This window comes from Heptranchias perlo, chromosome 30 (assembly GCF_035084215.1).
Source record: "Heptranchias perlo isolate sHepPer1 chromosome 30, sHepPer1.hap1, whole genome shotgun sequence".
NCBI classification, from domain to species: domain Eukaryota; kingdom Metazoa; phylum Chordata; class Chondrichthyes; order Hexanchiformes; family Hexanchidae; genus Heptranchias; species Heptranchias perlo.
In genome coordinates, this window is record NC_090354.1 from 10,697,556 (window position 1) to 10,725,481 (window position 27,926).

A 27,926-nucleotide genomic window follows, 5' to 3' on the forward strand; every position below is an offset into this window, starting at 1 on the left:
ACCACCTGCGCGTTCCCCTCCACACCATCCCGACTTGGAAATATATTGCCGTTCCTTCATCGTCGCTGGGTCAAAATCCTGGAACCCTCTAACTAACAGCACTGTGGGAGAACCTTCACCACACAGACTGCAGCGGTTCAAGAAGGCGGCTCACCACCACCTTCTCAAGGGCAATTAGGGATGGGCAATAAATGCTGGCCTTCCCAGCGATGCCCACATCCCATCAATGAATAAAAAAAACGATTGCCGAATGTTAATATAAACCTTCAATTCTTTAAAATCTCACTGTGTTCAGTCAAGAACCTGGAACTTCAAGCTGTATAAAAATGTTAGAACTGTACAATTGCCATTTTTGAAATAAATAAACACCATTACAAAATAAATTTGTACTTTATTCCTACAATATACAATTTAAAATAAAATATTCATATTAAGAAAATCTACTATGGAACAGGAGTCATTTTTCAGACATTAAAGAATGAAAGAAATAATTCATATTCTTCGGATTCACATGAATCTATTTCTGATCCGACTGAATTACTCCGTGATGTCCACAAAATTTCATTATAAACGCGCCTTATACATTCCCTTTCATTTCAGCCTCATTGTAATTCCCCTCATCCATTCCATTATCCTGTTTCTGTACCTCTTTCCCAGGTTTTAGCTGGGGGGTTGCTGTTGGATCAGAGGTGATGCTGATGGGAACGGTTCGTTCATTCACAGCTGGCAATGCCAGGCGTGGGGCTTGAACCTTTAACCGACCGTCCTGTGACAAACAGCAGTTAAGTGCTTGAGGATCGACATCATCTGGCAGCTGAAATTCTCTCCTGAACTCTTCATATTTGTAGCTGTAACAGCCGCTCCCATCATCACTTTTCTTCTCACGTTTTCCTGTCACCAGCACTTTTCTTCCAAGCACCTTCACCTTCAGTTCTTCTGGAGAGAATTGCTGGACATCCATGGACAGAGAAAAGTCATCTCCATCCTTGTCCTCGGATTCTCTTTTATCTCCTTCATTGTCATCAGGTTTATTGTTCTGATTTCTTGGTCTTTCCTCCCAAAATTCTTTGGCGAGCTCCTCAAGAATTCGATTCAGGAAGTTCATGCTCTTTCTCGCTTCTTCCACCTGTTGCCACCTGTTGCATTCAAATGGCTCAAAGACTGTGTGTGGAACAGGCCACAATGTGCACACAGGCTGCTGGCACAGACGTGAAGCGTGGAAAGCCCGACAGCTCAGCATTGTCTCTGCCTCTTCTATCACTTCTCTCAAACCCGACTGATGTGAACTCCTAGTCTTCAGTCTCTGATCTGCTGCAGCACTCAGAACACACGCCTTATATATTCTACTCCCAGAAATCCAGACACTTCCAGAATTTGCTAAACTTTGCTGGGTTTATGACACATGAGCAGAAAATAACTGACGTCTCATCTCTGCCATGCTTTGAAGAAGAATGACTCGGCTCAGTGACACCCTCTGGTGCAATTCCAGAGACTGCTGGAAGCTGCTGACATTTGACATCACAGCTGGGCGGAGCAAATGATTGACAGCCCAGCAGAAGGAAGAGACTGTGGAGTAAAGTTGTGTTTGATCAGAAGTGTTCAACTGAATGAAATCTAAACTAACATTTTGAGAGAATGAACAACCAGTCAGTGGCTTTCTAGATCCGCTATTTTCATTCATTTTCAAAAGATTAAAGTGATATTTATCAACAGCAGAGCAGAGGGATCGGAAGAGTGAATTTCAGATCAGTTTGATTTAAATTATGTGAAGTTCTGATTCTATCCCATTCAGGTTCATTAGTTGCCTTGTTTTTTGTTTCATTTGCCACTGTCCGTTTCTATGGTAATGTGTTGCTATCCAGTTATCCAAGATGATGGAGTGATGGCCTTTACATTCCTAGATTCTGGGGAGATATTCCACATACAGTATTTTGTCGTCAGAAATAAAATAGTTTGATAATGTTTAAAAATCTCTCCTCATGATAAATAATGCATTATTTATAGAAAATTCAGCTAAACACTGACTCCAAGACAGACTAATGTTTAACCAGATGTGTGTATGAAGATATTTATTTTCAAGGGGATGCACCACTCAGTGGAGATCCTCAGGTTGCTGAATTCCCTCTCAGACAGCTGTTAATGTACCTAATTCCCTAGTTTTCCTCTTCCAAGTGTAATTCTTTGTTCTGTGGCTGGTTTTAATTTTGATTCTGGATCTCATATTCATGTTTCTTCCTCCCCCCACCCCCACCCCGCCACCAAAGTCCTTAAAATTTTTGTTTGTAAGTTAGCTTTTGTTCGGAAAGTGAAAATATATGTCGATTCCCTCTTTTTATGCGGCTATAACAACACAAATACCCGTTTTCTTGAACAAGTTTCAATAAGATCTGTTGTCAAGGACAATAGAGAACTCCATGCCTAACTCACTTCCTGGTTATGTCACTCTATGATTTTTCATTGGGAGACAAAGATACTGAGAATTCAGCTGAACCATTGTAACAAACTGAAAATTTAACAAAAATGAGGCTCTATTCCTATTATATCAAATAAATTCATCTGAGCAGAGCTCCAGGTAGGCTCCGCCTACCTGGAATGGGTAGGAATATGTTAGTACACACTGGAAGTTTCTCAATTTGTGCCACTGTGTCATTGGGCAGAGTCATTCTTGTTTAAAGCAAGGCTGAGGTGGAGTAATTATTTTCTGCTGACATGACATGAAGTCAGCAATCTTCATTCTGGAAGTGTCTGGAATGCTGGCATTTGAATATATAAAGCGTGTGATCTGAGTGCAGCAGCAGACCAGAGACTGAAGACTGGGAGTTCACATCAGTCGGGTTTTGAGAGAAGTGATAGAAGAGGCAGAGAAAATGCTGAGCTGTCGGGCTTTCCACCCTACACATCTGTGCCAGCTGCCTGGGCTCACACTGAGACCTGTTCCACACAGTGTCTTTGAACTGCTCAAAGACAACATGTGGAAGCCAATGGAATAAGCGAGGAAGACCATGGATTGGATTTGTTGTGGGAAAATCACCACTCGGAGTCAGACTTAAAGATTCAACATGCAGTTTATTGGACAAAGTACTTTGGGAGAAGAACTGGACGCTCCGCAGCGTTCGCAACTACCTCCTCAACTTCAAAATGGTTGTCATGCTTTTTTATACCTTTGAAATACAGATTTTCAGTAGCGATTACATCATTAGTCTTTATTAGTTTACACATTAACCAATTAAGCCCGCACAGCAACCGCGGACCTCCAATCACATTAAAACAACTGTTATCACCTTAAGACAGTATGGTCTTTGTCTATTCAGTCTGGTTCTGTAGTTTTTATCAGCTCGTTGTGAAATGTCTTTTGTATTCCCAGACTGTAAGTCAGTTTTGGAATATACAAACTCAGCACTTTTAACTGTCTTTCCCACAGTCACAGAATCCATTTTATTTAGTAGTGTCCATTTTGTTAGTAGTCAAGTGTTATGTTTAAGCTTTTAATTAAGGTTAGTCTGGTCTGCACAAAGCGCATTTCGGTGTGGTTTTAGGGTAATGACCGCCGCCATGCACACAATAGTCACTTCATCTTTGCCTTTAACCCAACAGCCCAAATTTTACGCTAACAGGTTCATGAGCAACTCTTAAGAGAATTGTTGGAGGAAAGATCAAAAAATCAGGACAACAGACCTGATGACTATGAAGAAAGTAAAAGACAATCAGAGGGCCAGGTTGGAGATGGCTTTTCTCTGTCCATGGATGTCCAGCGATTCTCCCCAGAAGAACTGATGGTGAAAGTACTTGGAAGAAAAGTGCTGGTTACAGGAAAACATGAGAAGAAAAGTGATGATGGGGGCGGCTGTTATAGCTACAAATATGAAGAGTTCAGGAGAGAATTTCAGCTGCCAGAAGATGTCGATGCTCAAGCACTTAACTGCTGTTTGTCACAGGACGGTCAGTTAAAGGTTCAAGCCCCACGCCTGGCACTACCAGCTGTGAATGAACAAACCGTCCCCAGGAACATCACCTCTGATACAACAACCACTCCCCGACCAAATTCTGGCAAAGAGCCACAGAGACAGAACAGTGGAAAGCATGAGGGGAACAAGAAAGAGGCTGAAGCAAAAAAGGACTTTTAAGTGACTGTTTGCAGTGGCATCGACAGTGACCTTTTGGATGATGAAAGAATAATTGAATATAGAGAGACTTGAGTTTCTGAGACAGTGTTATGAATTCATGATTAATTCTTGACTTCATCTTGCATGTCTGAAATTGTTCATTGTCCTGTTATTTGTTTTCAACTGGATTATTTATATCTGTATATGCAATGGAACAATAAACATTTTGGAACAGTAATGTCCATGATTCAACTTACTAACTTTCTATATATTTCACAATTCAATAACTGCACATTTACTCCCTTTCACTCTCAGTAAAGACACTTCTTTCAATCTGGGGTGAATTTCAAAGCAGAAAAGGGTTTCTAATGTAAAGATCTGCTTCAAAGTGAACTCAGTCCAGTATAAATGTCAAACATAGCACAGACCCAGTGGACCAAAAACCGAATACATCTCTGTATCTCAAGGTATTCCCTGCAGTCTCACAATGACCAACAATAATCAGCTTGTCTTCCAACAGAGGCACCAAACTGCACACCATTCATTTAGTGGACGGTCGAAACCCGTTACCTGTTAGCTGTTCAGTATAAAAAACTTGTGAGTATGAGATTTTAGGAGGGAAAAGCAAAGTTACTTGCACCATAAGCAAGTTTTATGAAGTTTTAGCTAAATAATTGCATTATAAAGCCGAAACCCTTGAGGCATGTATCTTTCAGTGTCAGTAAGGTGTGTAATATTTCTAGCTGTGTCAGTCAGCGGTTATATTCTTTCAGTAACTTTACTGTATTACAGCAACGGACACACTGCTTGTGTTTCGGCTCTTGCAGGACAGCAGGAAACATCAGCGAACGTATGGCAGGTCCCAGACTACACGTGACCAATGCCACAACAGATCTAGTAGTAAATTATTAAATGGAGTGCAAAATGTAAACTCTGAATATAAACTTAAAGTAAACCTGGAATATATTTATTTGTTAGGTTATCCAAATACAGCAGGGAATAAAGATTCAGGTTGCAGTTCATAGGAGGCTCGGTGTGTTATGGAAAGTGTCATCTCGTCGTTTACCAAGTTATGATGTTGGGAACTTTACATCAACATGTAGGGCCATCATTGTTACTAATTTAATATCAGAATACATTAGAAACTTTAAAAATTGCTTCATGTTATCAGTAAACCCAATTATATTCATGCTGTTAGTTCTATTTAATGCAAAACAAGTCTATTCCCTGAACTAGGTGGCAGTCTTGGCCCAGTGCTGGCACGCTCACCTCTGAGCCAGAAGCTGTTGGGTTCAAGCTCCATTCCATAGGCCTGAGGACATCATTTCGGCTGACAATTCAGTGTGGGAATGCTGCACTCCAGGAGGTGCCGTCTTTCAGATGGGACATTAAACTCAAGACCCATCTGCCCACTTAGGAGGAAGTAAAAGATCCCATTACACTCTTCAGAATTCTGAGAGATTCCTGAGCAACAGCCAATGCCACCAAAAACACATTATCTGGTCATTAATCACGTGTTTGTGGGACCGTGCTCTTTGCAAAATTCACTGCTGCATTTGGCTACATTGCAACAATAACTGCAGTTCAAGATTACTTAATTGGTTATGAAGCACTTTGGAATGTCCTGAGCAAGTGAAAGGTGCTATATCAATGCAAATTCTTTCTTTATAAACAGAAATAATATATTTTTGAAAATAAAGAATCTGCCATCCGTTTAGAAAGAAATCACAAAAAACCTGGTCAATTATGTATTTTGATATATGAAATATGCAAATACAGCAAATTAATGTGATAAATTACTGATAGATATAGAATCATAAAGTACAGAAGGAGGCCATTCGGCCCATCATAACGACGCTGGCTCTTTGAAAGAGATATCCCACTCTTCTGCTCTTTCCCCATAGCCCTGCAATGTTTTCCCTATTAAGTGTGTATCCAATTCCAATTTTGAAATTTTCCATTGAATCTGCTTCCACCATCCTTTCACACAGTGCAGTCCAGATCATAACGACAGATAATTGCTGGCGGAGTAATTTTCATTTTCCCTCTGGTTCTTTTATCAATTATCTTCACTATGTGTCCTTTGGTTAGCAACTCTCCTGCCAATGGAAACAGTTTCTCCTTATTTACTCAATCAATACCCCTCATAATTTTGGACACCACTATTAAATCTCCCTTTAACCTTCTCTGCTCTAAGGAGAACAATCCCTGCTTCTGAAGTCTCTCCACATAATTGAAGTCTCTCATCCCTGGTATCATACTGGTAAATCTCATCTAAACCCTCTCCAAGGCTTGTAAGAATATGAGAAAAGACAAAGTGGATTCAGTAATATAAAAGGCTCACGGGGAGTTTTTGTTAAAAAAGTTATCCAACAATTGAAAATTTCATGACCGAAACGTCTGGAATTGTAATTGTTTGTGTCCCAGGTGCTCCACGGTACTCAGCTGCATGACTGACTAAGACATCACATTTGGACACCGGATTGAAACCTTCACTCCTTTTAAATCTCACTGCACTCTGACAACAGCCTGGAGTGGAATGTGGAGATGTGCAACTATTTCAATTTTTTAAGATTATAATTATTAAAATAAGGAAACACCAATTCAGAGATTTGTACTTTATTACCACAATATACAAAGTAAATACACTGCTTGTATTTAAGAAAGGATTTTTCTGAAGTACAGAATGAAAAGAATGATTCACATTTTCATTTTCACACTAGTTTACTTGAAGTTCATTTCTACCAGTATACAGTTGCTCTGTGATGTACAGCAAAAGTTCATTGCAAACAAATGTCAACAGTCCTCATTCATTTCAGACTCTGTCTTGTTCTCGCCACTCTCCTGTGTCTGTGCTTCTACACCAGGATTTAGCCGGGGAGTGGTTGTTGTATCAGAGGTGATGTTGATGGGAACGGTTCGTTCATTCACAGCTGGCAGTGCCAGGCGTGGGGCTTGAACCTTTAACCGGCCGTCCTGTGACAAACAGCAGTTAAGTGCTTGAGGATCGACATCTTCTGGCAGCTGAAATTCTCTCCTGAAGTCTTCATATTTGTAGCTGTAACAGCCGCTCCCATCATCACTTTTCTTCTCATGTTTTCCTGTCACCAGCACTTTTCTTCCAAGTACTTTCACCTTCAGTTCTTCCGGGGAGAATCGCTGGACATCCAGGGACAGAGAAAAGTCATCTCCATCCTTGTCCTCGGATTGTCTTTTATCTCCTTCATTGTCATCAGGTTTGTTGTTCTGATTTCTTGGACTTTCGTCCCAAAATTCTTTGGCGAGCTCCTCAAGAACTCGATTCAGGAAGTTCATGCTCTTTCTCGCTTCTTCCACCTGTTGCCACCTGTTGCATTCAAACGGCTCAAAGACTGTGTGTGGAACAGGCCACAATGTGTACACAGGCTGATGGCACAGACGTGAAGGGTGGAAAGCCCGACAGCTCAGCATTCTCTCTGCCTCTTCTATCACTTCTCTCAAACCCGACTGATGTGAACTCCCAGTCTTCAGTCTCTGATCTGCTGCAGCACTCAGAACACACGCCTTATATATTCTACTCCCAGAAATCCAGACACTTCCAGAATTTGCTAAACTTTACTGGGTTTATGACACATGAGCAGAAAATAACTGACGTCAACGAAGAATGACTCGGCTCAGTGACACCCTCTGGTGCAATTCCAGAGACTGCTGGAAGCTGCTGACATGGTGACATCACAGCTGGGCGGAGCAAATGATTGACAGCCCAGCAGAAGGAAGAGACTGTGGAGTAAAGTTGTGTTTGATCAGAAGTGTTCAACTTAATGAAATCCAAACTAACATTTTGAGATAATGAACAGCCAGTCAGTGGCTTCCTAGATCCGCTATTTTCATTTATTTTCAAAAGATTAAAGTGATATTTAGCAACAGCAGAGCAGAGGGATCGAAAGAGTGAATTTCAGATCAGTTTGATTTAAATTATGTGAAGTTCTGATTCTATCCCATTCAGGTTCATTAGTTGCCTTGTTTTTTGTTTCATTTGCCACTGTCCGTTGCCATGGTAATGTGTTGCTATCCAGTTCTCCAAGATGATGGAGTGATGGCCTTTACATTCCTAGATTCTGGGGAGATATTCAACATACAGTATTTTGCAGTCAGAAATAAAATAGTTTGATAATGTTTAAAAATCTCTCTTCATGATCAATGATGTGTTATTTATAGAAAATTCAGCTAAACATTGACTCCAAGACAGACTAATGTTTATCCAGATGTGCGCATGAAGATATTTATTTTTAAGGGGATGCACCACTCAGTGGAGATCCCCAGCCTGTTGATTTCCTTCACTCAGACAGCTGCTCGTGCACTTAATTCCCTAGTTTTCCTCTTCCAAGTGTAATTCTTTGTGCTGTGGGTGGGTTTAAATTTGATGCTGTATCTCTATTCATGTTCACCCCCAACAACCCTCCCCCCACCACCATCACCACCACCTCATTGTCCAATGTCTTCAAATTTTCTTTTTCTAAATTAGCTTTTGTTCAGAAAGTGAAAATATATCACAATTCCAGCTGTGAATGAACGAATCATCTCCAGCAACATCATCTCTGACACAACAACCAGTCCCAGGCTAAATTCTGGCAAAAATCCACAGAAACAGGGCAGTGGAAAGGATGAGGGGACAAGAAAGAGGCTGAAGTAAAAAAGGACTTTTAAGACTCATTTACAGCGACCTTTTGGAAGATGAAAGAATAATTGAATATAGAGAGACAGGAGTATCTGAGACAATGATATGAATACCAACAATTAATTCTTATTTTCTTCTTTATCCTTAACATCTTTAGTTAGCCATGGGTGGATCATTTTTCGCCTGGAGTTTTCATTTCCCAATAGAATGTATGTTCATTGAGAATTATGAAATATTTCTTTCAATGTTTGCCATTGCTTATCTACTGTTACACCTTTTAATCTAATTTCCCAATCTACCTTCGCGAACTGCCCCTTATACCTATATAATTGGCTTTATTTAAGTTTAAGACTCGAGTTTCTCTCTCAAGTACGGCACTCTTGAACTTAACATGAAATTCTATCATACTATGATCACTTTTCCCCAGAGGATCCCTTACTATGAGCTTACTAATTAACCATGCCTCATTACACAAGAAAAGGTCTAAAATAGCCTGATCCCTGCTTGGTTCCATGTCGTATTGTTCTGGGAAACTGACTCAAATGCATCCGCATTTTTAAGTATCAGTAAGGTGTGTAATATTTCTCACAGTGTCAGTCAGCAGTTTTATTCTTTCAGTAAATTTACTGTATTACAGCAACGGACACACTGTTCAGGTTTAGGCTGCTGGAGGTGGGTGGGAAATAACAGCAACCGTATCGCAGGTCCCAGACTACACGTGAGCAATGCCACAGGAGATCCAGTAGTAAAATATCAAATGGAGTACAAAATGTAAACTCTGAATATGAACTTAAAGTAAACCTGGAATATATTTAACTGTTATGCAACCCAAATACAGCAGGGAATAAAGATTCAGGTTACAGTTCATCGGAGACTTGGTGTGTTATGGAAACTGTCATGTAGCCATTTACTAAGTTATGGTGTTGGGAGCTTTACATCAACATTAATTGTCAGATCATCATTGTTTCTAATGCATTCTGATAGTAAATTAGTAACTTAAAAAATTGCCACATTATCAGTAAATCCAATTATATTCTCGCTGTCAGTCCTATTCAATGCAAAGGAAGTTTATTCCCTAAATTAGGTGACAGTCTTGGTGCAGTGCTCACACACTCACCTCAGAACCAGAAGGTGTTGGGTTCAAGACCCAGTCCATAGTCCTGAGCACATTATTTGGGCTGATAATTCAGTGTGGGAATGCTGCACTGTAGGGGCTGCCGTCTTTCAGGTGGGAGATTAAACTCAAGTCCCATCTGCTCCCTTGGGTGGAAGTAAAAGATCCCACTACCCTATTCAGAGTTCTGACGGATTCCTGGGCAACATTTACCCCTCAGCCAATACCACCAAGAACAGATTATCTGGTCATTTATCACAGTGTGTTTGTGGGACCTTGCTCTGACAAAATTCACTGCAGCATTTGGCTACTTTGGAACAATAACTGAATTTCAAAGTAATTAAATATTTATGAAGCACTTTGGGATGACCTGAGCACATTAAAGATGCCGTTTCAATGCAAATTCTTTCTTTATAAACAGAAATAATATATTTTTAAAAATGAATTAGTTGAAAATAAAGAAGCTGCTACCAGATTGGAAAGAAATTACAAAAGAATGTATTTTGATATATTAAATTTGCAAATACAGCAAATTAATATAATAAATTACTGGTACAAAATCATACAGCACTGAAGGTGGCCGTTCAGCCCGTCATAACTCTGCCGGCTCTTTGAAAGAGATATCCCACTCCTTTGCTCTTTCCCCATAGCCCTGCAATGTTTTCCCTATTAAGTGTGTGTCCAATTCCAATTTTGAAATTTTCCATTGAATCTGCTTCCACCATCCTTTCACACAGTGCAGTCCAGATCATAACAACAGATAATTACTGGCTGAGTAATTTTCATTTTCCCTTTGGTTCTTCTGTCTTAACTATGTGTCCTTTGGTTAGCAACTCTCCTGCCAATGGAAACAGTTTCTCCTTATTTACTCAATCAATACCCCTCATAATTTTGGACACCACTATTAAATCTCCCTTTCACCTTCTCTGCTCTAAGGAGAACAATCCCTGCTTCTAAAGTCTCTCCACATAACTGAACTCTCTCATCCCTGGTATCATACTGGTAAATCTCATCTTAACCCTCTCCAAGGCTTGTAAGAATATGAGAAAAGACAAAGTGGATTCAGTAATATAAAAGGCTCACGGGGAGTTTTTGTTGAAAAAGTTATCGAACAATTAAAAATTTCATGACGAAACGTCTGGAATTGTAATTGTTTGTGTCCCAGGTGCTCCACGGTACTCAGCTGCATGACTGACTAAGACATCACATTTGGACACCTGAGTGAACTCTTCACTCCTTTTAAATCTCACTGCACTCTGAGAAGAGCCTGGAGTGGAATGTGGAGATCTGCAACTATTTCAATATTTTAAGATTATAATTATTAAAATGAGGAAACACCAATTCAGAGATTTGTACTTTATTACCACAATATACAAAGTAAAATACAAAGAAAATATTTTTCAGATGTACAGATTTGAAAAAATGTTTCACTATCTCAGTTTCACACGAATTTACTTCAAGCTCATTTCCACCAGTATACAATTGCTCTGTGATGTACAGCAAAAGTTCACTGCAAACAAATGTCAACAGTCCTCCTTTATTTCAGCCTCTGTCTTGTTCTCGCCACTCTCCTGTGTCTGTGCTTCAATGCCAGGATTTAGCCGGGGAGTGGTTGTTGTATCAGAGGTGATGTTGATGGGAACGGTTCGTTCATTCACAGCTGGCAGTGCCAGGCGTGGGGCTTGAACCTTTAACCGACCGTCATGTGACAAACAGCAGTTAAGTGCTTGAGGTTCGACATCTTCTGGCAGCTGAAATTCTCTCCTGAACTCTTCATATTTGTAGCTGTAACAGCCGCTCCCATCATCACTTTTCTTCTCATGTTTTCCTGTCACCAGCACTTTTCTTCCAAGTACTTTCACCTTCAGTTCTTCTGGGGAGAATTGCTGGACATCCAGGGACAGAAAAAAGTCATCTCCATCCTTGTCCTCGGATTCTCTTTTATCTCCTTCATTGTCATCAGGTTTGTTGTTCTGACTTCTTGGTCTTTCCTCCCAAAATTCTTTTGCGAGCTCCTCAAGAACTCGATTCAGGAAATTCATGCTCTTTCTCGCTTCTTCCACCTGTTGCCACCTGTTGCATTCAAACGGCTCAAAGACTGTGTGTGGAACAGGCCACAATGTGTACACAGGCTGCTGGCACAGACGTGAAGGGTGGAAAGCCCGACAGCTCAGCATTCTCTCTGCCTCTTCTATCACTTCTCTCAAACCCGACTGATGTGAACTCCCAGTCTTCAGTCTCTGATCTGCTGCAGCACTCAGAACACATGCCTTATATATTCTACTCCCAGAAATCCAGACACTTCCAGAATTTGCTAAACTTTACTGGGTTTATGACACGTGAGCAGAAAATAACTCACGTCTCATCTCTGCCTTGTTTTAACGAAGAATGACTCGGCTCAGTGACACCCTCTGGTGCAATTCCAGAGACTGCTGGAAGCTGCTGACATTTGACATCACAGCTGGGCGGAGCAAATGATTGACAGCCTAGCAGAAGGAAGAGACTGTGGAGTAAAGTTGTGTTTGATCAGAAGTGTTCAACTTCATGAAATCTAAACTAACATTTTGAGACAATGAACAGCCAGTGAGTGGCTTTTCAAAAGATGACAGTGATATTTAGCAACAGCAGAGCAGAGGGATCGAAAGAGTGAATTTCAGATTAGTTTGATTTAAATTATATGAAGTTCTGTTTCTATCCCCTTCAGGTTTTGTTTCATTTGCCACACTGTGCGTCGCTATGGTAATGTGTTGCTATCCAGTTTTCCAAGATGATGGAGTGATGGCCTTTACATTCCTAGATTCTGGGGAGATATTCCACATTCAGTATTTTGTAGTCAGAAATGAAACAATTTGATAATGTTTAAAAACCTCTCCTCATGATAAATGACGTGTTATTATAGAAAATTCAGCTAAACACTGACTCCAAGACAGAATAATGTTTATCCAGATGTGCGTATGAAGATATTTATTTTCAAGGGGATGCACCACTCAGTGGAGATCCCCAGCCTGTTGATTTCCATCTCTCAGACAGCTGTTAATGCCCCTAATTTCCTAGTTTTCCTCTTCCAAGTGTAATTCTTTGTGCTGTGGCTGGTTTTAAATTTGATGCTGTATCTCTATTCATGTTCACCCCCAACAACCCTCCCCCTCTCCACCAACACCACCACCACCTCATTGTCCAATGAATTCAAATTATCTTTTTCTGAATTAGCTTTTGTTAGGAAAGTGAAAATATATCACAATTCCAGCTGTGAATGAACGAATCATCTCCAGCAACATCATCTCTGATACAACAACCAGTCCCAGGCTAAATTCTGGCAAAAATCCACAGAAACAGGGCAGTGGAAAGGATGAGGGGACAAGAAAGAGGCTGAAGTAAAAAAGGACTTTTAAGACTTATTTACAGCGACCTTTTGGACGATGAAAGAATAATTGAATACAGAGAGACAGGAGTATCTGAGACAATGATATGAATACTGAAAATTAATTATAGTTTTTATGTTTATCCTTAACATCTTTAGTTAGCCATGGGTGGATCATTTTACCCCTGGAGTTTTTATTTCACAATGGAATGTATGTTCATTGAGAATTATGAAATATTTCTTTAAATTTTTGCCACTGCTTATCAACTGTTACACCTTTTAATCTAATTTCCCAATCTACCTCAGCCATCTTGCCTCTCATACCTATGTAATTTGCTTTATTTAAGTTTAAGACTCTCGTTTCTCACTTATGTACGTCACTCTTGAACTTAACATGAAATTCTATCATACTATGATCACTCTTCCCCAGAGAATCCCTTACTATGAGCTTACTAATTAACCATGTCTCATTACACAAGAAAAGATCTAATATAGCCTGATCCCTGGTTGGTTCCAAGCTATCTTGTTCTCGGAAACTGTCTCAAATACATCCGTATTTTTCAGTATCAGGAAGGTGATTAATATTTCTAGCAGTGTCAGTCAGCAGTTTTATTCTTTCAGTAAATTTACTGTATTACAGCAAATGACATGCTGTTCAGGTTTTGGCTGCTGCAGGACAGCGGGAAATATCAGCAACCGTATCACAGGTCCCAGACTACACGTGAGCAATGCCACAGGAGATCCAGTAGTAAAATATCAAATGGGGTTCAAAATGTAAACTCTGAATATGAACTTAAAGTAAACCTGGAATATATTTAACTGTTATGCAACCCAAATACAGCAGGGAATAAAGATTCAGGTTGCAGTTCATCGGAGACTTGGTGTGTTGCGGAAACTGTCATGTAGCCATTTACCAAGTTATGGTGTTGGGAGCTTCACATCAACATTAATTGTCGGATCATCATTGTTTCTAATGCATTCTGATATTAAATTAATAACTTAAAAAATTGCCACGTTATCAGTAAACCCAATTATATTCATGCTGCCAGTTCTATCCAATTCAAATGAGGTTTATTCCCTCAATTAGGTGACAGTCTTGGCGCAGTGCTCACACACTCACCTCAGAACCAGAAGGTGTTGGGTTCAAGACCCAGTCCATAGTCCTGAGCACATTATTTGGGCTGATAATTCAGTGTGGGAATGCTGCACTGTAGGAGCTGCCGTCTTTCAGGTGGGAGATTAAACTCAAGTCCCATCTGCTCCCTTGGGTGGAAGTAAAAGATCCCACTACCCTATTCAGAGTTCTGACGGATTCCTGGGCAACATTTACCCCTCAGCCAATACCACCAAGAACAGATTATCTGGTCATTTATCACAGTGTGTTTGTGGGACCTTGCTCTGACAAAATTCACTGCAGCATTTGGCTACATTCCAACAATAACTGAATTTCAAAGTAACTCAATGTTTATGAAGCACTTTGGGATGACCCGAGCACGTTAAAGATGCTGTTTCAATGCAAATTCTTTCTTTATAAACAGAAATAATATATTTTTAAAAATAAATTCGTTGAAAATAAGAAGCTGCTATCAATTAGAAAGAAATTACAAAAAAATGTATTTTGATATATTAAATATGCAAATACAGCAAATTAATATAATAAATTACTGGTATAAAATCATACAGCACTGAAGGAAGCCATTCGGCCCATCATAACTGTGCCGGCTCTTTGAAAGAGTTATCCCACTCCTCTGCTCTTTCTCCATAGCCCTGCAATGTTTTCCCTATTAAGTGTGCATCCAATTCCAATTTTGAAATTTTCCATTGAATCTGCTTCCACCACCCTTTCACACAGTGCAGTCCAGATCGTAACAACAGATAATTACTGGCTGAGTAATTTTTATTTTCCCTTTGGTTCTTCTGTCTTAACTATGTGTCCTTTGGTTAGCAACTCTCCTGCCAATGGAAACAGTTTCTCCTTATTTACTCAATCAATAACCCTCATAATTTTGGACACCACTATTAAATCTCCCTTTAACCTTCTCTGCTCTAAGGAGAACAATCCCTGCTTCTGAAGTCTCTCCACATAACTGAACTCTCTCATCCCTGGTATCATACTGGTAAATCTCATCTTAACCCTCTCCAAGGCTTGTAAGAATATGAGAAAAGACAAAGTGGATTCAGTAATATAAAAGGCTCAAGGGGAGTTTTTGTTAAAAATGTTATCCAACAATTGAAAATTTCATGACGAAACGTCTGGAATTGTAATTGTTTGTGTCCCAGGTGCTCCACGGTACTCAGCTGCATGACTGACTAAGACATCACATTTGGACACCTGAGTGAACTCTTCACTCCTTTTAAATCTCACTGCACTCTGACAAGAGCCTGGAGTGGAATGTGGAGATATGGAACTATTTCAATATTTTAAGATTATAATTATTAAAATGAGGAAACACCAATTCCGAGATTTGTACTTTATTACCACAATATACAAATTAAAATACAAAGAAAATATTTTTCAGATGTACAGATTTGAAAAAATGTTTCACTATCTCAGTTTCACACGAATTTACTTCAAGCTCATTTCCACCAGTATACAATTGCTCTGTGATGTACAGCAAAAGTTCACTGCAAACAAATGTCAACAGTCCTCCTTTATTTCAGCCTCTGTCTTGTTCTCGCCACTCTCCTGTGTCTGTGCTTCTACGCCAGGATTTAGCCGGGGAGTGGTTGTTGTATCAGAGGTGATGTTGATGGGAACGGTTCGTTCATTCACAGCTGGCAGTGCCAGGCGTGGGGCTTGAACCTTTAACCGACCGTCCTGTGACAAACAGCAGTTAAGTGCTTGAGGTTCGACATCTTCTGGCAGCTGAAATTCTCTCCTGAACTCTTCATATTTGTAGCTGTAACAGCCGCTCCCATCATCACTTTTCTTCTCATGTTTTCCTGTCACCAGCACTTTTCTTCCAAGTACTTTCACCTTCAGTTCTTCTGGGGAGAATCGCTGGACATCCAGGGACAGAGAAAAGTCATCTCCATCCTTGTCCTCGGATTGTCTTTTATCTCCTTCATTGTCATCAGGTTTGTTGTTCTGACTTCTTGGTCTTTCCTCCCAAAATTCTTTGGCGAGCTCCTCAAGAACTCGATTCAGGAAATTCATGCTCTTTCTCGCTTCTTCCACCTGTTGCCAACTGTTGCATTCAAACGGCTCAAAGACTGTGTGTGGAACAGGCCACAATGTGCACACAGGCTGCTGGCACAGACGTGAAGGGTGGAAAGCCCGACAGCTCAGCATTGTCTCTGCCTCTTCTATTACTTCTCTCAAAACCGACTGATGTGAACTCCCAGTCTTCAGTCTCTGATCTGCTGCAGCACTCAGAACACACGCCTTATATATTCTACTCCCAGAAATCCAGACACTTCCAGAATTTGCGAAACTTTACTGGGTTTATGACAGGTGAGCAGAAAATGACTGACGTCTCATCTCTGCCTTGCTTTAAAGAAGAATGACTCGGCTCAGTGACACCCTCTGGTGCAATTCCAGAGACTGCTGGAAGCTTCTGACATTTGACATCACAGCTGGGCGGAGCAAATGATTGACAGCCCAGCAGAAGGACGAGACTGTGGAGAAAAGTTGTGTTTGATCAGAAGTGTTCAACTTAATGAAATCTAAACTAACATTTTGAGATAATGAACAGTCAGTGGCTTTCTAGATCTGCTATTTTCATTCATTTTCAAAAGATTAAAGTGATATTTATCAACAGCAGAGCAGAGGGATCGAAAGAGTGAATTTCATATCAGTTTGATTTAAATTATGTGAAGTTCTGATTCTATCCCATTCAGGTTCATTAGTTGCCTTGTTTTTTGTTTCATTTGCCACTGTCCGTTTCTATGGTAATGTGTTGCTATCCAGTTTTCCAAGATGATGGAGTGATGGCCTTTACATTCCTAGATTCTGGGGAGATATTCCACATACGATATTTTGTAGTCAGAAATAAAACAATTCGATAATGTTTAAAAATCTCTCCTCATGATAAATGATGCGTTATTAATAGAAAATTCAGCTAAACACTGACTCCAAGACAGACTAATGTTTAACCAGATGTGCGCATGAAGAGATTTATTTTCAAGGGGATGCACCACTCAGTGGAGATCCTCAGGTTGCTGAATTCCCTCTCAGACAGCTGTTAATGTACCTAATTCCCTAGTTTTCCTCTTCCAAGTGTAATTCTTTGTTCTGTGGCTGGTTTTAATTTTGATTCTGGATCTCTTATTCATGTTTCGTCCTCTCCCCACCCCCACCCCGCCACCAAAGTCCTTAAAATTTTTGTTTGTAAGTTAGCTTTTGTTCGGAAAGTGAAAATATATGTCGATTCCCTCTTGTTACGCGGCTATAACAACACAAATACCCGTTTTCTTGAACAAGTTTCAATAAGATCTGTTGTCAAGGACAATGGAGAACTCCATGCCTAAATCACTTCCTGGTTATGTCACTCTATGATTTTTCATTGGGAGACAAAGATACTGAGAATTCAGCTGAACCATTGTAACAAACTGAAAATTTAACAAAAATGAGGCTCTATTCCTATTATATCAAATAAATTCATCTGAGCAGAGCTCCAGGTAGGCTCCGCCTACCTGGAATGGGTAGGAATATGTTAGTACACACTGGAAGTTTCTCAATTTGTGCCACTGTGTCATTGGGCAGAGTCATTCTTGTTTAAAGCAAGGCTGAGGTGGAGTAATTATTTTCTGCTGACATGACATGAAGTCAGCAATCTTCATTCTGGAAGTGTCTGGAATGCTGGCATTTGAATATATAAAGCGTGTGATCTGAGTGCAGCAGCAGACCAGAGACTGAAGACTGGGAGTTCACATCAGTCGGGTTTTGAGAGAAGTGATAGAAGAGGCAGAGAAAATGCTGAGCTGTCGGGCTTTCCACCCTAAACATCTGTGCCAGCTGCCTGGGCTCACGCTGAGACCTGTTCCACACAGTGTCTTTGAACTGCTCAAAGACAACATGTGGAAGCCAGTGGAAGAAGCGAGGAAGACCATGGATTGGGTCCATGAGCAGCTCTTAAGAGAATTGTTGGAGGAAAGATCAAAAAATCAGGACAACAGACCTGATGACTATGAAGAAAGTAAAACACAATCAGAGGGCCAGGATAGAGATGGCTTTTCTCTGTCCCTGGATGTCCAGCGATTCGCCCCAGAAGAACTGATGGTGAAAGTACTTGGAAGAAAAGTGCTGGTTACAGGAAAACATGAGACGAAAAGTGATGATGGGAGCGGCTGTTACAGCTACAACTATGAAGAGCTCAGGAGAGAATTTCAGCTGCCAGAAGATGTCGATGCTCAAGCACTTAACTGCTGTTTGTCACAGGACGGTCAGTTAAAGGTTCAAGCCCCACGCCTGGCACTACCAGCTGTGAATGAACAAACCGTCCCCAGCAACATCACCTCTGATACAACAATCACTCCCCGACCAAATTCTGGCAAAGAGCCACAGAGACAGAACAGTGGAAAGCATGAGGGAAACAAGAAAGAGGCCGAAACAAAAAAGGACTTTTAAGTGACCGGTTGCAGTGGCATTTACAGTGATGTTTTGTATGATGAAAGAATAATTGAATAGAGAGAGACTTGAGTTTCTGAGACAGTGTAATGAATTCATGATTAATTCTTGACTTCATCCTGTATGTCTGAAATTGTTCATTGTCCCGTTATTTGTTTTCAAGTGGATTATTTATATCTGTATATGCATTGGAACAATAAACATTTTGGAACAGTAATGTCCATGATTCAACTTGTTAACTTTATCAAAAAATATATATTTCACAATTCAATAACTGCACATTTACTCCCTTTCACTCTCAGTAAAGACACTTCTTTTAATCTGGGGTGAATTTCAAAGCAGAAAAGGGTTTCTCATGGAAAGATCTGCTTCAAAGTGAACTCAGTCCAGTATAAATGTCAAACATGTCACAGACCCAGTGCACCAATAACCGAAAGGTATCCAGAGGTATTCCCTGCAGTCTCACAATGACCAGCAATAATCAGCTTGTCTTCCAACAGAGGCACCAAACTGCATACCATTCATTTAGTGGATGGTCGAAACACGTTACCTGTTATCTGTTCAGTATAAAAAACTTGCGAGTATGAGATTTTGGGAGGGAAAAGCAAAGTTACTTGCACCGTAAGCAAGTTTTATGAAGTTTCAGCTAAATAGTAGTATTATAAATCCTATACCCTTGAGGCACGTATCTTTCAGTATCAGTAAGGTGTGTAATATTTCTGGCCGTGTCAGTCAGCGGTTATATTCTTTCAGTAAATTTACTGTGTTACAGCAACGGACACACTGCTTGTGTTTAGGCTCTTGCAGGACAGCGGGAAACATCAGCGAACGTATGGCAGGTCCCAGACTACACGTGACCAATGTCACAACAGATCTAGTCGTAAATTATTAAATGGAGTGCAAAATGTAAACTCTGAATATAAACTTAGAGTAAACCTGGAATATATTTAATTGTTAGGTTATCCAAATACAGCAGGGAATAAAGATTCAGGTTGCAGTTCATAGGAGACTCGGTGTGTTATGGAAAGTGTCATCTCGTCGTTTACCAAGTTATGATGTTGGGAACTTTACATCAACATGTAGGGCCATCATTGTTACTAATTTAATATCAGAATACATTAGAAACTTTAAAAATTGCTTCATGTTATCAGTAAACCCAATTATATTCATGCTGTTAGTTCTATTTAATGCAAAACAAGTCTATTCCCTGAACTAGGTGGCAGTCTTGGCCCAGTGCTGGCACGCTCACCTCTGAGCCAGAAGCTGTTGGGTTCAAGCTCCATTCCATAGGCCTGAGGACATCATTTCGGCTGACAATTCAGTGTGGGAATGCTGCACTCCAGGAGGTGCCGTCTTTCAGATGGGACATTAAACTCAAGACCCATCTGCCCACTTAGGAGGAAGTAAAAGATCCCATTACACTCTTCAGAATTCTGAGAGATTCCTGAGCAACAGCCAATGCCACCAAAAACACATTATCTGGTCATTAATCACGTGTTTGTGGGACCGTGCTCTTTGCAAAATTCACTGCTGCATTTGGCTACATTGCAACAATAACTGCAGTTCAATGAATACTTAATTGGTTATGAAGCACTTTGGAATGTCCTGAGCAAGCGAAAGGTGCTATATCAATGTAAATTCTTTCTTTATAAACAGAAATAATATATTTTTGAAAATAAAGAATCTGCCATCCGTTTAGAAAGAAATCACAAAAAACCTGGTCAATTATGTATTTTGATATATGAAATGTGCAAATACAGCAAATTAATGTGATAAATTACTGATAAATATAAAATCATACAGCACAGAAGGAGGCCATTTGGCCCATCATGCCTGTACCGACTCTTTGAAAGAATTATCCCACTCCTCTGCTCTTTCCCCACAGCCCTGCAATTTGTTCCTTTTTAAGGACATATCCAATTCCAATTTTGAAATTTACCATTGAATCTGCTTCCACCACCCTTTCAGGCTGTGCGGTCCAGATCATAAGAACAGATAATTACTGGCTGAGTAATTTTTGTCTTCCTTCTTTTGTCAATAATCTCAAATATGTGTCCTCTGGTTACCAACCCTCCTGCCAGTGGAAACAGTTTCTCCTTATTTACTCAATCAACAGAATCATAGAATGGTTACAACGCTGAAGGAGGCCATTTGGCTCATTGAGCCCGTGCTGGCTCTCTGGAAGAGCAATCCAGCTAGACCTCATCCCCCGCCCTATCCCTGTACCCCTGCAAACTTTTTTCCTTTTATCCAATTCCCTTTTGAAAGCCATGATTGAATCCGCCTCCACCACCCTTTCAGGCAGCGCATTCCAGATCATAACCACTCACTGCAAAAAAAGTTTTCCCTCATGTTGCCTTTGGTTCTTCAGCCAATTACCTTAAATTTGTGTCATTTGGTTCTCGACCCTTCTGCCAATGGGAACAGCTTCTCCCTACCGACCCTGACTAAACCCCTCAAACCGTCTCTGCTCCAAGGAGAACAACCCTAGCTTCTCCAATCTATCCATGTAACTGAAGTCCCTGATCCCTGGAACCGTTCTAATAAATCTCTTCTGCACCCTCTCCAAGGCCTTCACATCCTTCCTAAAGTGCGGTGCCCTGAACTGGACACAATACTTCAGTTGTGGCCGAACCAGTGTTTTATAAAGGTTCATCATAACTTCCTTGCTTTTGATCACTATGCCTCATAATACTCCGAATAATTTTGGACACCACTATTAAATCTCCCTTTAACCGTCTCTGCTCAACGGAGAAAATCCCAGCTTCTCTAGTTTCTCCACGAAACTGAAGTCCCTGATCCCTGACATAATTCTGCTAAATCTCCTCTACACCCTCTCCAAAGCTTGTAAGAATATGAGAAAAGACAAAGTGGATTCAGTAAGATAAAAGGCTCACGGGATTTTTTTTCAAAAAAGTTATCTAACAATTGAAAATTTTGTGACCCAAACATCTGGAATTGTAATTGTTTATGTCCCAGGTACTGCATGGTACACAGCTACATGACTGACTAAGACAATACTTGTGGACACCCTGATTGAACCCTTCACTCTTTTTAAATCACTCTGAACTCTGACAAGAGCCTGGAGTGGGATTTGGAGATATGCAACTATTTCAATATTTTAAAATTGTACTTTTTAAAATGATGAAACACCAATTCAGAGATTTGTACTTTATTACCACAATATACAAATTAAAATACAATAATTGTATTCAAGAAAAAATTTTCAGAATGAAAACAATGTTTCACTATCTCAGATTATAATTATTAAAATGAGGAAACACCAATTCAGAGATTTGTACTTTATTACCACAATATACAAATTAAAATACAAAGAAAATATTTTTCAGATGTACAGATTTGAAAAAATGTTTCACTATCTCAGTTTCACACGAATTTACTTCAAGCTCATTTCCACCAGTATACAATTGCTCTGTGATGTACAGCAAAAGTTCACTGCAAACAAATGTCAACAGTCCTCCTTTATTTCAGCCTCTGTCTTGTTCTCGCCACTCTCCTGTGTCTGTGCTTCTACGCCAGGATTTAGCCGGGGAGTGGTTGTTGTATCAGAGGTGATGTTGATGGGAACGGTTTGTTCATTCACAGCTGGCAGTGCCAGGCGTGGGGCTTGAACCTTTAACCGACCGTCCTGTGACAAACAGCAGTTAAGTGCTTGAGCATCGACATCTTCTGGCAGCTGAAATTCTCTCCTGAACTCTTCATATTTGTAGCTGTAACAGCCGCTCCCATCATCACTTTTCTTCTCATGTTTTCCTGTCACCAGCACTTTTCTTCCAAGTACTTTCACCTTCAGTTCTTCTGGGGAGAATCGCTGGGCATCCAGGGACAGAGAAAAGTCATCTCCATCCTTGTCCTCGGATTCTCTTTTATCTCCTTCATTGTCATCAGGTTTGTTGTCCTGATTTCTTGGACTTTCCTCCCAAAATTCTTTGGTGAGCTCCTCAAGAACTCGATTCAGGAAGTTCATGCTCTTTCTCGCTTCTTCCACCTGTTGCCGCCTGTTGCATTCAAATGGCTCAAAGACTGTGTGTGGAACAGGCCACAATGTGCACACAGGCTGCTGGCACAGATGTGAAGCGTGGAAAGCCCGACAGCTCAGCATTCTCTCTGCCTCGTCTATCACTTCTCTCAAACCCGACTGATGTGAACTCCCAGTCTTCAGTCTCTGATCTGCTGCAGCACTCAGAACACATGCCTTATATATTTTACTCCCAGAAATCCAGACACTTCCAGAATTTGCTAAACTTTACTGGGTTTATGACACGTGAGCAGAAAATAACTCACGTCTCATCTCTGCCTTGCTTTAACGAAGAATGACTCGGCTCAGTGACACCCTCTGGTGCAATTCCAGAGACTGCTGGAAGCTGCTGACATTTGACATCACAGCTGGGCGGAGCAAATGATTGACAGCCTAGCAGAAGGAAGAGACTGTGGAGTAAAGTTGTGTTTGATCAGAAGTGTTCAACTTCATGAAATCTAAACTAACATTTTGAGACAATGAACAGCCAGTGAGTGGCTTTTCAAAAGATTACAGTGATATTTAGCAACAGCAGAGCAGAGGGATCGAAAGAGTGAATTTCAGATTAGTTTGATTTAAATTATATGAAGTTCTGTTTCTATCCCCTTCAGGTTTTGTTTCATTTGCCACACTGTGCGTCGCTATGGTAATGTGTTGCTATCCAGTTTTCCAAGATGATGGAGTGATGGCCTTTACATTCCTAGATTCTGGGGAGATATTCCACATTCAGTATTTTGTAGTCAGAAATGAAACAATTTGATAATGTTTAAAAACCTCTCCTCATGATAAATGACGTGTTATTATAGAAAATTCAGCTAAACACTGACTCCAAGACAGAATAATGTTTATCCAGATGTGCGTATGAAGATATTTATTTTCAAGGGGATGCACCACTCAGTGGAGATCCCCAGCCTGTTGATTTCCATCTCTCAGACAGCTGTTAATGCCCCTAATTTCCTAGTTTTCCTCTTCCAAGTGTAATTCTTTGTGCTGTGGCTGGTTTTAAATTTGATGCTGTATCTCTATTCATGTTCACCCCCAACAACCCTCCCCCTCTCCACCAACACCACCACCACCTCATTGTCCAATGAATTCAAATTATCTTTTTCTAAATTAGCTTTTGTTAGGAAAGTGAAAATATATCACAATTCCAGCTGTGAATGAACGAATCATCTCCAGCAACATCATCTCTGATACAACAACCAGTCCCAGGCGAAATTCTGGCAAAAATCCACAGAAACAGGGCAGTGGAAAGGATGAGGGGACAAGAAAGAGGCTGAAGTAAAAAAGGACTTTTAAGACTTATTTACAGCGACCTTTTGGATGATGAAAGAATAATTGAATACAGAGAGACAGGAGTTTCTGAGACAATGATATGAATACTGAAAATTAATTATTGTTTTTACGTTTATCCTTAACATCTTTAGTTAGCCATGGGTGGATCATTTTACCCCTGGAGTTTTTATTTCACAATGGAATGTATGTTCATTGAGAATTATGAAATATTTCTTTAATTTTTTGCCACTGCTTATCTACTGTTACACCTTTTAATCTAATTTCCCAATCTACCTTAGCCATCTTGCCTCTCATACCTATGTAATTTGCTTTATTTAAGTTTAAGACTCTCGTTTCTCACTTATGTACGTCACTCTTCAACTTAACATGAAATTCTATCATACTATGATCACTCTTCCCCAGAGAATCCCTTACTATGAGCTTACTAATTAACCATGTCTCATTACACAAGAAAAGATCTAAAATAGCCTGATCCCTGGTTGGTTCCAAGCCATCTTGTTCTCGGAAACTGTCTCAAATGCATCCGTATTTTTCAGTATCAGTAAGGTGATTAATATTTCTAGCAGTGTCAGTCAGCAGTTTTATTCTTTCAGTAAATTTACTGTATTACTGCAAATGACATGCTGTTCAGGTTTTGGCTGCTGCAGGACAGCGGGAAATATCAGCAACCGTATCACAGGTCCCAGACTACACGTGAGCAATGCCACAGGAGATCCAGTAGTAAAATATCAAATGGGGTTCAAAATGTAAACTCTGAATATGAACTTAAAGTAAACCTGGAATATATTTAACTGTTATGCAACCCAAATACAGCAGGGAATAAAGATTCAGGTTGCAGTTCATAGGAGACTCGGTGTGTTATGGAAACTGTCATGTAGCCATTTACCAAGTTATGGTGTTGGGAGCTTCACATCAACATTAATTGTCGGATCATCATTGTTTCTAATGCATTCTGATATTAAATTAATAACTTAAAAAATTGCCACGTTATCAGTAAACCCAATTATATTCATGCTGCCAGTTCTATCCAATTCAAATGAGGTTTATTCCCTCAATTAGGTGACAGTCTTGGCGCAGTGCTCGCGCACTCACCTCAGAACCAGAAGGTGTTGGGTTCAAGACCCAGTCCATAGTCCTGAGCACATTATTTGGGCTGATAATTCAGTGTGGGAATGCTGCACTGTAGGGGCTGCCGTCTTTCAGGTGGGAGATTAAACTCAAGTCCCATCTGCTCCCTTGGGTGGAAGTAAAAGATCCCACGACCCTATTCAGACTTCTGACGGATTCCTGGGCAACATTTACCCCTCAGCCAATACCACCAAGAACAGATTATCTGGTCATTTATCACAGTGTGTTTGTGGGACCTTGCTCTGACAAAATTCACTGCAGCATTTGGCTACATTCCAACAATAGCTGAATTTCAAAGTAACTCAATGTTTATGAAGCACTTTGGGATGACCCGAGCACGTTAAAGATGCTGTTTCAATGCAAATTCTTTCTTTATAAACAGAAATAATATATTTTAAAAAATGAATTAGTTGAAAATAAAGAAGCTGCTACCAGATTGGAAAGAAATTACAAAAGAATGTATTTTGATATATTAAATTTGCAAATACAGCAAATTAATATAATAAATTACTGGTATAAAATCATACAGCACTGAAGGAAGCCATTCGGCCCATCATAACTGTGCCGGCTCTTTGAAAGAGATATCCCACTCCTCTGCTCTTTCTCCATAGCCCTGCAATTTTTTCCTATTAAGTGTGTATCCAATTCCAATTTTGAAATTTTGCATTGAATCTGCCTCCACCACCCTTTCAGGCAGTGCATTCCAGATCATAACCACTCGCTGCAAAAAAAGTTTTTCCTCATGTTGCCTTTGGTGCTTTAGCCAATTACCTTAAATTTGTGTCCTCTGGTTCTCGACCCTTCTGCCAATGGGACCAGCTTCTCCCTACCTACTCTGTCTAGACCCCTCATGATTTTGAGCACCTCCATCAAATCTCCTCTCTACCTTCTCTGCTCCAAGGAGAACAACCCCAGCTTCTCCAGTCTATCCATGTTACTGAAGTCCCTGATCCCTCGAACCATTCTAGTGAATCTTTTCTGCACCTTCTCTAAGGCCTTCACATTCTTCCTAAAGTGCGCTGCCCTGAATTGGACACAATACTCCAGTTGTGGCCGAAGCAGTGATCATCATAACTTCCTTGCTTTTGATCTCTATGCCTCATAATACCCCTCATAATTTTGGACACCACTATTAAATCTCCCCTTAACCTTCCCTGCTGTAATGAGAACAATCCCAGCTTCTCTACTCTCTTCCATAACTGAAGTCCCTCATCCCCGATATCATTCTGGTAAATCTCCTCTGCACCCTCTCCAAAGCTTGTAAGAATATGAGAAAATACAAAGTGGATTCAGTAACATAAAAGGCTCACGGGAAGATTTTGTTAAAAAGGTTATCTAACAATTGAAAATTTCATGACCGAGACATCTGGAATTGGAATTGTTTACCTCCCAGATACTGCATGGTACACAGCTACATGACTAACTCAGACAACACTTTTGGACACACTGATTGAACCCTTCACTTTTTTTAAATCACCCTGAACTCTGACAAGAGCCTGGAGTGGGATTTGGAGATATGCGACTATTTCAATATTTTAAAATTTTACTTCTTAAAATGAAGAAACACCAATTCAGAGATTTGTACTTTATTACCACAATATACAAATTAAAATACGATAATTGTATTCAAGAAAAGATTTTACAGAATGAAAACAATGATTCACATTCTCAGTTTGACACGAATTTACATGAAGCTCATTTCCACCAATATACAATTGCTCTGTGATGTACAGCAAAAGTTCATTGCAAACAAATGTCAACAGTCCTCCTTTATTTCAGCCTCTGTCTTGTTCTCGCCACTCTCCTGTTTGTGTGTTTCTACACCACGATTTAGCCGGGGAGTGGTTGTTGTATCAGAGGTGATGTTGATGGGAACGGTTCGTTCATTCACAGCTGGCAGTGCCAGGCGTGGGGCTTGAACCTTTAACCGACCGTCCTGTGACAAACAGCAGTTAAGTGCTTGAGGATCGACATCTTCTGGCAGCTGAAATTCTCTCCTGAACTCTTCATATTTGTAGCTGTAACAGCCGCTCCCATCATCACTTTTCGTCTCATGTTTTCCTGTCACCAGCACTTTTCTTCCAAGTACTTTCACCTTCAGTTCTTCTGGGGAGAATCGCTGGACATCCAGAGACAGAGAAAAGTCATCACCATCCTTTTCCTTGGATTTTCTTTTATCTCCGTCATTGTCATCAGGTTTGTTGTTCTGATTTCTTGACCTTTCCTCCCGAAATTCTTTGGCGAGCTCCACAAGAACTTGATTCAGGAAGTTCATGCTCTTTCTTGCTTCTTCCACCTGTTGCCACCTGTTGCATTCAAACGGCTCAAGGACTGTGTGTGGAACAGGCCACAATGTGTGCACAGGCTGCTGGCACAGACGTGAAGCGTGGAAAGCCCGACAGCTCAGCATTGTCTCTGCCTCTTCTATCACTTCTCTCAAACCCGACTGATGTGAACTCCCAGTCTTCAGTCTCCGATCTGCTGCAGCACTCAGAACACATGCCTTATATATTCTACTCACAAAAACCCAGACACTTCCAGAATTTGCTAAACTTTACTGGGTTTATGACATGTGAGCAGAAAATAACTGACGTCTCATCTCTCCCTTGCTTTCAAGAAGAATGACTCGGCTCAGTGACACCCTCTGGTGCAATTCCAG

General features: G+C 40.4%; 7 protein-coding genes and 1 pseudogene across 7 annotated transcripts; 2 read left to right on the top strand and 6 right to left on the bottom strand.

The window, feature by feature from the left end:
* Positions 1 to 371: 371 nt before the first annotated feature.
* On the bottom strand, positions 372 to 1,381 carry LOC137300115 (heat shock protein 30C-like). The gene has a single exon (XM_067969205.1). It carries the CDS (start codon positions 1,238 to 1,240, stop codon positions 578 to 580), a length of 663 nt encoding a protein of 220 aa, XP_067825306.1. The 5' UTR covers positions 1,241 to 1,381; the 3' UTR covers positions 372 to 577.
* Positions 1,382 to 2,806: 1,425 nt separating this feature from the next.
* Positions 2,807 to 4,341, top strand: LOC137300116 (heat shock protein 30C-like; annotated as a pseudogene).
* A 2,365-nt stretch (positions 4,342 to 6,706) lies between these two features.
* On the bottom strand, positions 6,707 to 7,639 carry LOC137300118 (heat shock protein beta-11-like). The gene has a single exon (XM_067969206.1). The coding sequence runs from the start codon at positions 7,551 to 7,553 to the stop codon at positions 6,900 to 6,902; it is 654 nt and encodes a 217-aa protein (XP_067825307.1). The 5' UTR covers positions 7,554 to 7,639; the 3' UTR covers positions 6,707 to 6,899.
* Positions 7,640 to 11,215: 3,576 nt separating this feature from the next.
* LOC137300119 (heat shock protein 30C-like) lies at positions 11,216 to 12,231 on the bottom strand. The gene has a single exon (XM_067969207.1). The coding sequence runs from the start codon at positions 12,049 to 12,051 to the stop codon at positions 11,398 to 11,400; it is 654 nt and encodes a 217-aa protein (XP_067825308.1). The 5' UTR covers positions 12,052 to 12,231; the 3' UTR covers positions 11,216 to 11,397.
* A 3,460-nt stretch (positions 12,232 to 15,691) lies between these two features.
* Positions 15,692 to 16,729, bottom strand: LOC137300120 (heat shock protein 30C-like). Its single transcript, XM_067969208.1, has one exon. It carries the CDS (start codon positions 16,525 to 16,527, stop codon positions 15,874 to 15,876), a length of 654 nt encoding a protein of 217 aa, XP_067825309.1. The 5' UTR covers positions 16,528 to 16,729; the 3' UTR covers positions 15,692 to 15,873.
* Positions 16,730 to 18,091: 1,362 nt separating this feature from the next.
* Positions 18,092 to 19,021, top strand: LOC137300121 (heat shock protein 30C-like). The gene has a single exon (XM_067969210.1). It carries the CDS (start codon positions 18,151 to 18,153, stop codon positions 18,802 to 18,804), a length of 654 nt encoding a protein of 217 aa, XP_067825311.1. The 5' UTR covers positions 18,092 to 18,150; the 3' UTR covers positions 18,805 to 19,021.
* Positions 19,022 to 22,091: 3,070 nt separating this feature from the next.
* Positions 22,092 to 23,131, bottom strand: LOC137300122 (heat shock protein beta-11-like). Its single transcript, XM_067969211.1, has one exon. The coding sequence runs from the start codon at positions 22,925 to 22,927 to the stop codon at positions 22,274 to 22,276; it is 654 nt and encodes a 217-aa protein (XP_067825312.1). The 5' UTR covers positions 22,928 to 23,131; the 3' UTR covers positions 22,092 to 22,273.
* Positions 23,132 to 26,837: 3,706 nt separating this feature from the next.
* Positions 26,838 to 27,888, bottom strand: LOC137300123 (heat shock protein 30C-like). The gene has a single exon (XM_067969212.1). It carries the CDS (start codon positions 27,675 to 27,677, stop codon positions 27,024 to 27,026), a length of 654 nt encoding a protein of 217 aa, XP_067825313.1. The 5' UTR covers positions 27,678 to 27,888; the 3' UTR covers positions 26,838 to 27,023.
* Between the last annotated feature and the right edge of the window lie 38 nt (positions 27,889 to 27,926).

Bases quoted from the DNA above. Each gene is read 5' to 3' on its own strand.
- LOC137300115 (XM_067969205.1), bottom strand. From the start codon at position 1,240: ATGCTGAGCTGTCGGGCTTTCCACGCTTCACGTCTGTGCCAGCAGCCT.
- LOC137300123 (XM_067969212.1), bottom strand. From the start codon at position 27,677: ATGCTGAGCTGTCGGGCTTTCCACGCTTCACGTCTGTGCCAGCAGCCT.
- LOC137300119 (XM_067969207.1), bottom strand. From the start codon at position 12,051: ATGCTGAGCTGTCGGGCTTTCCACCCTTCACGTCTGTGCCAGCAGCCT.
- LOC137300121 (XM_067969210.1), top strand. From the start codon at position 18,151: ATGCTGAGCTGTCGGGCTTTCCACCCTAAACATCTGTGCCAGCTGCCT.
- LOC137300118 (XM_067969206.1), bottom strand. From the start codon at position 7,553: ATGCTGAGCTGTCGGGCTTTCCACCCTTCACGTCTGTGCCATCAGCCT.
- LOC137300120 (XM_067969208.1), bottom strand. From the start codon at position 16,527: ATGCTGAGCTGTCGGGCTTTCCACCCTTCACGTCTGTGCCAGCAGCCT.
- LOC137300122 (XM_067969211.1), bottom strand. From the start codon at position 22,927: ATGCTGAGCTGTCGGGCTTTCCACGCTTCACATCTGTGCCAGCAGCCT.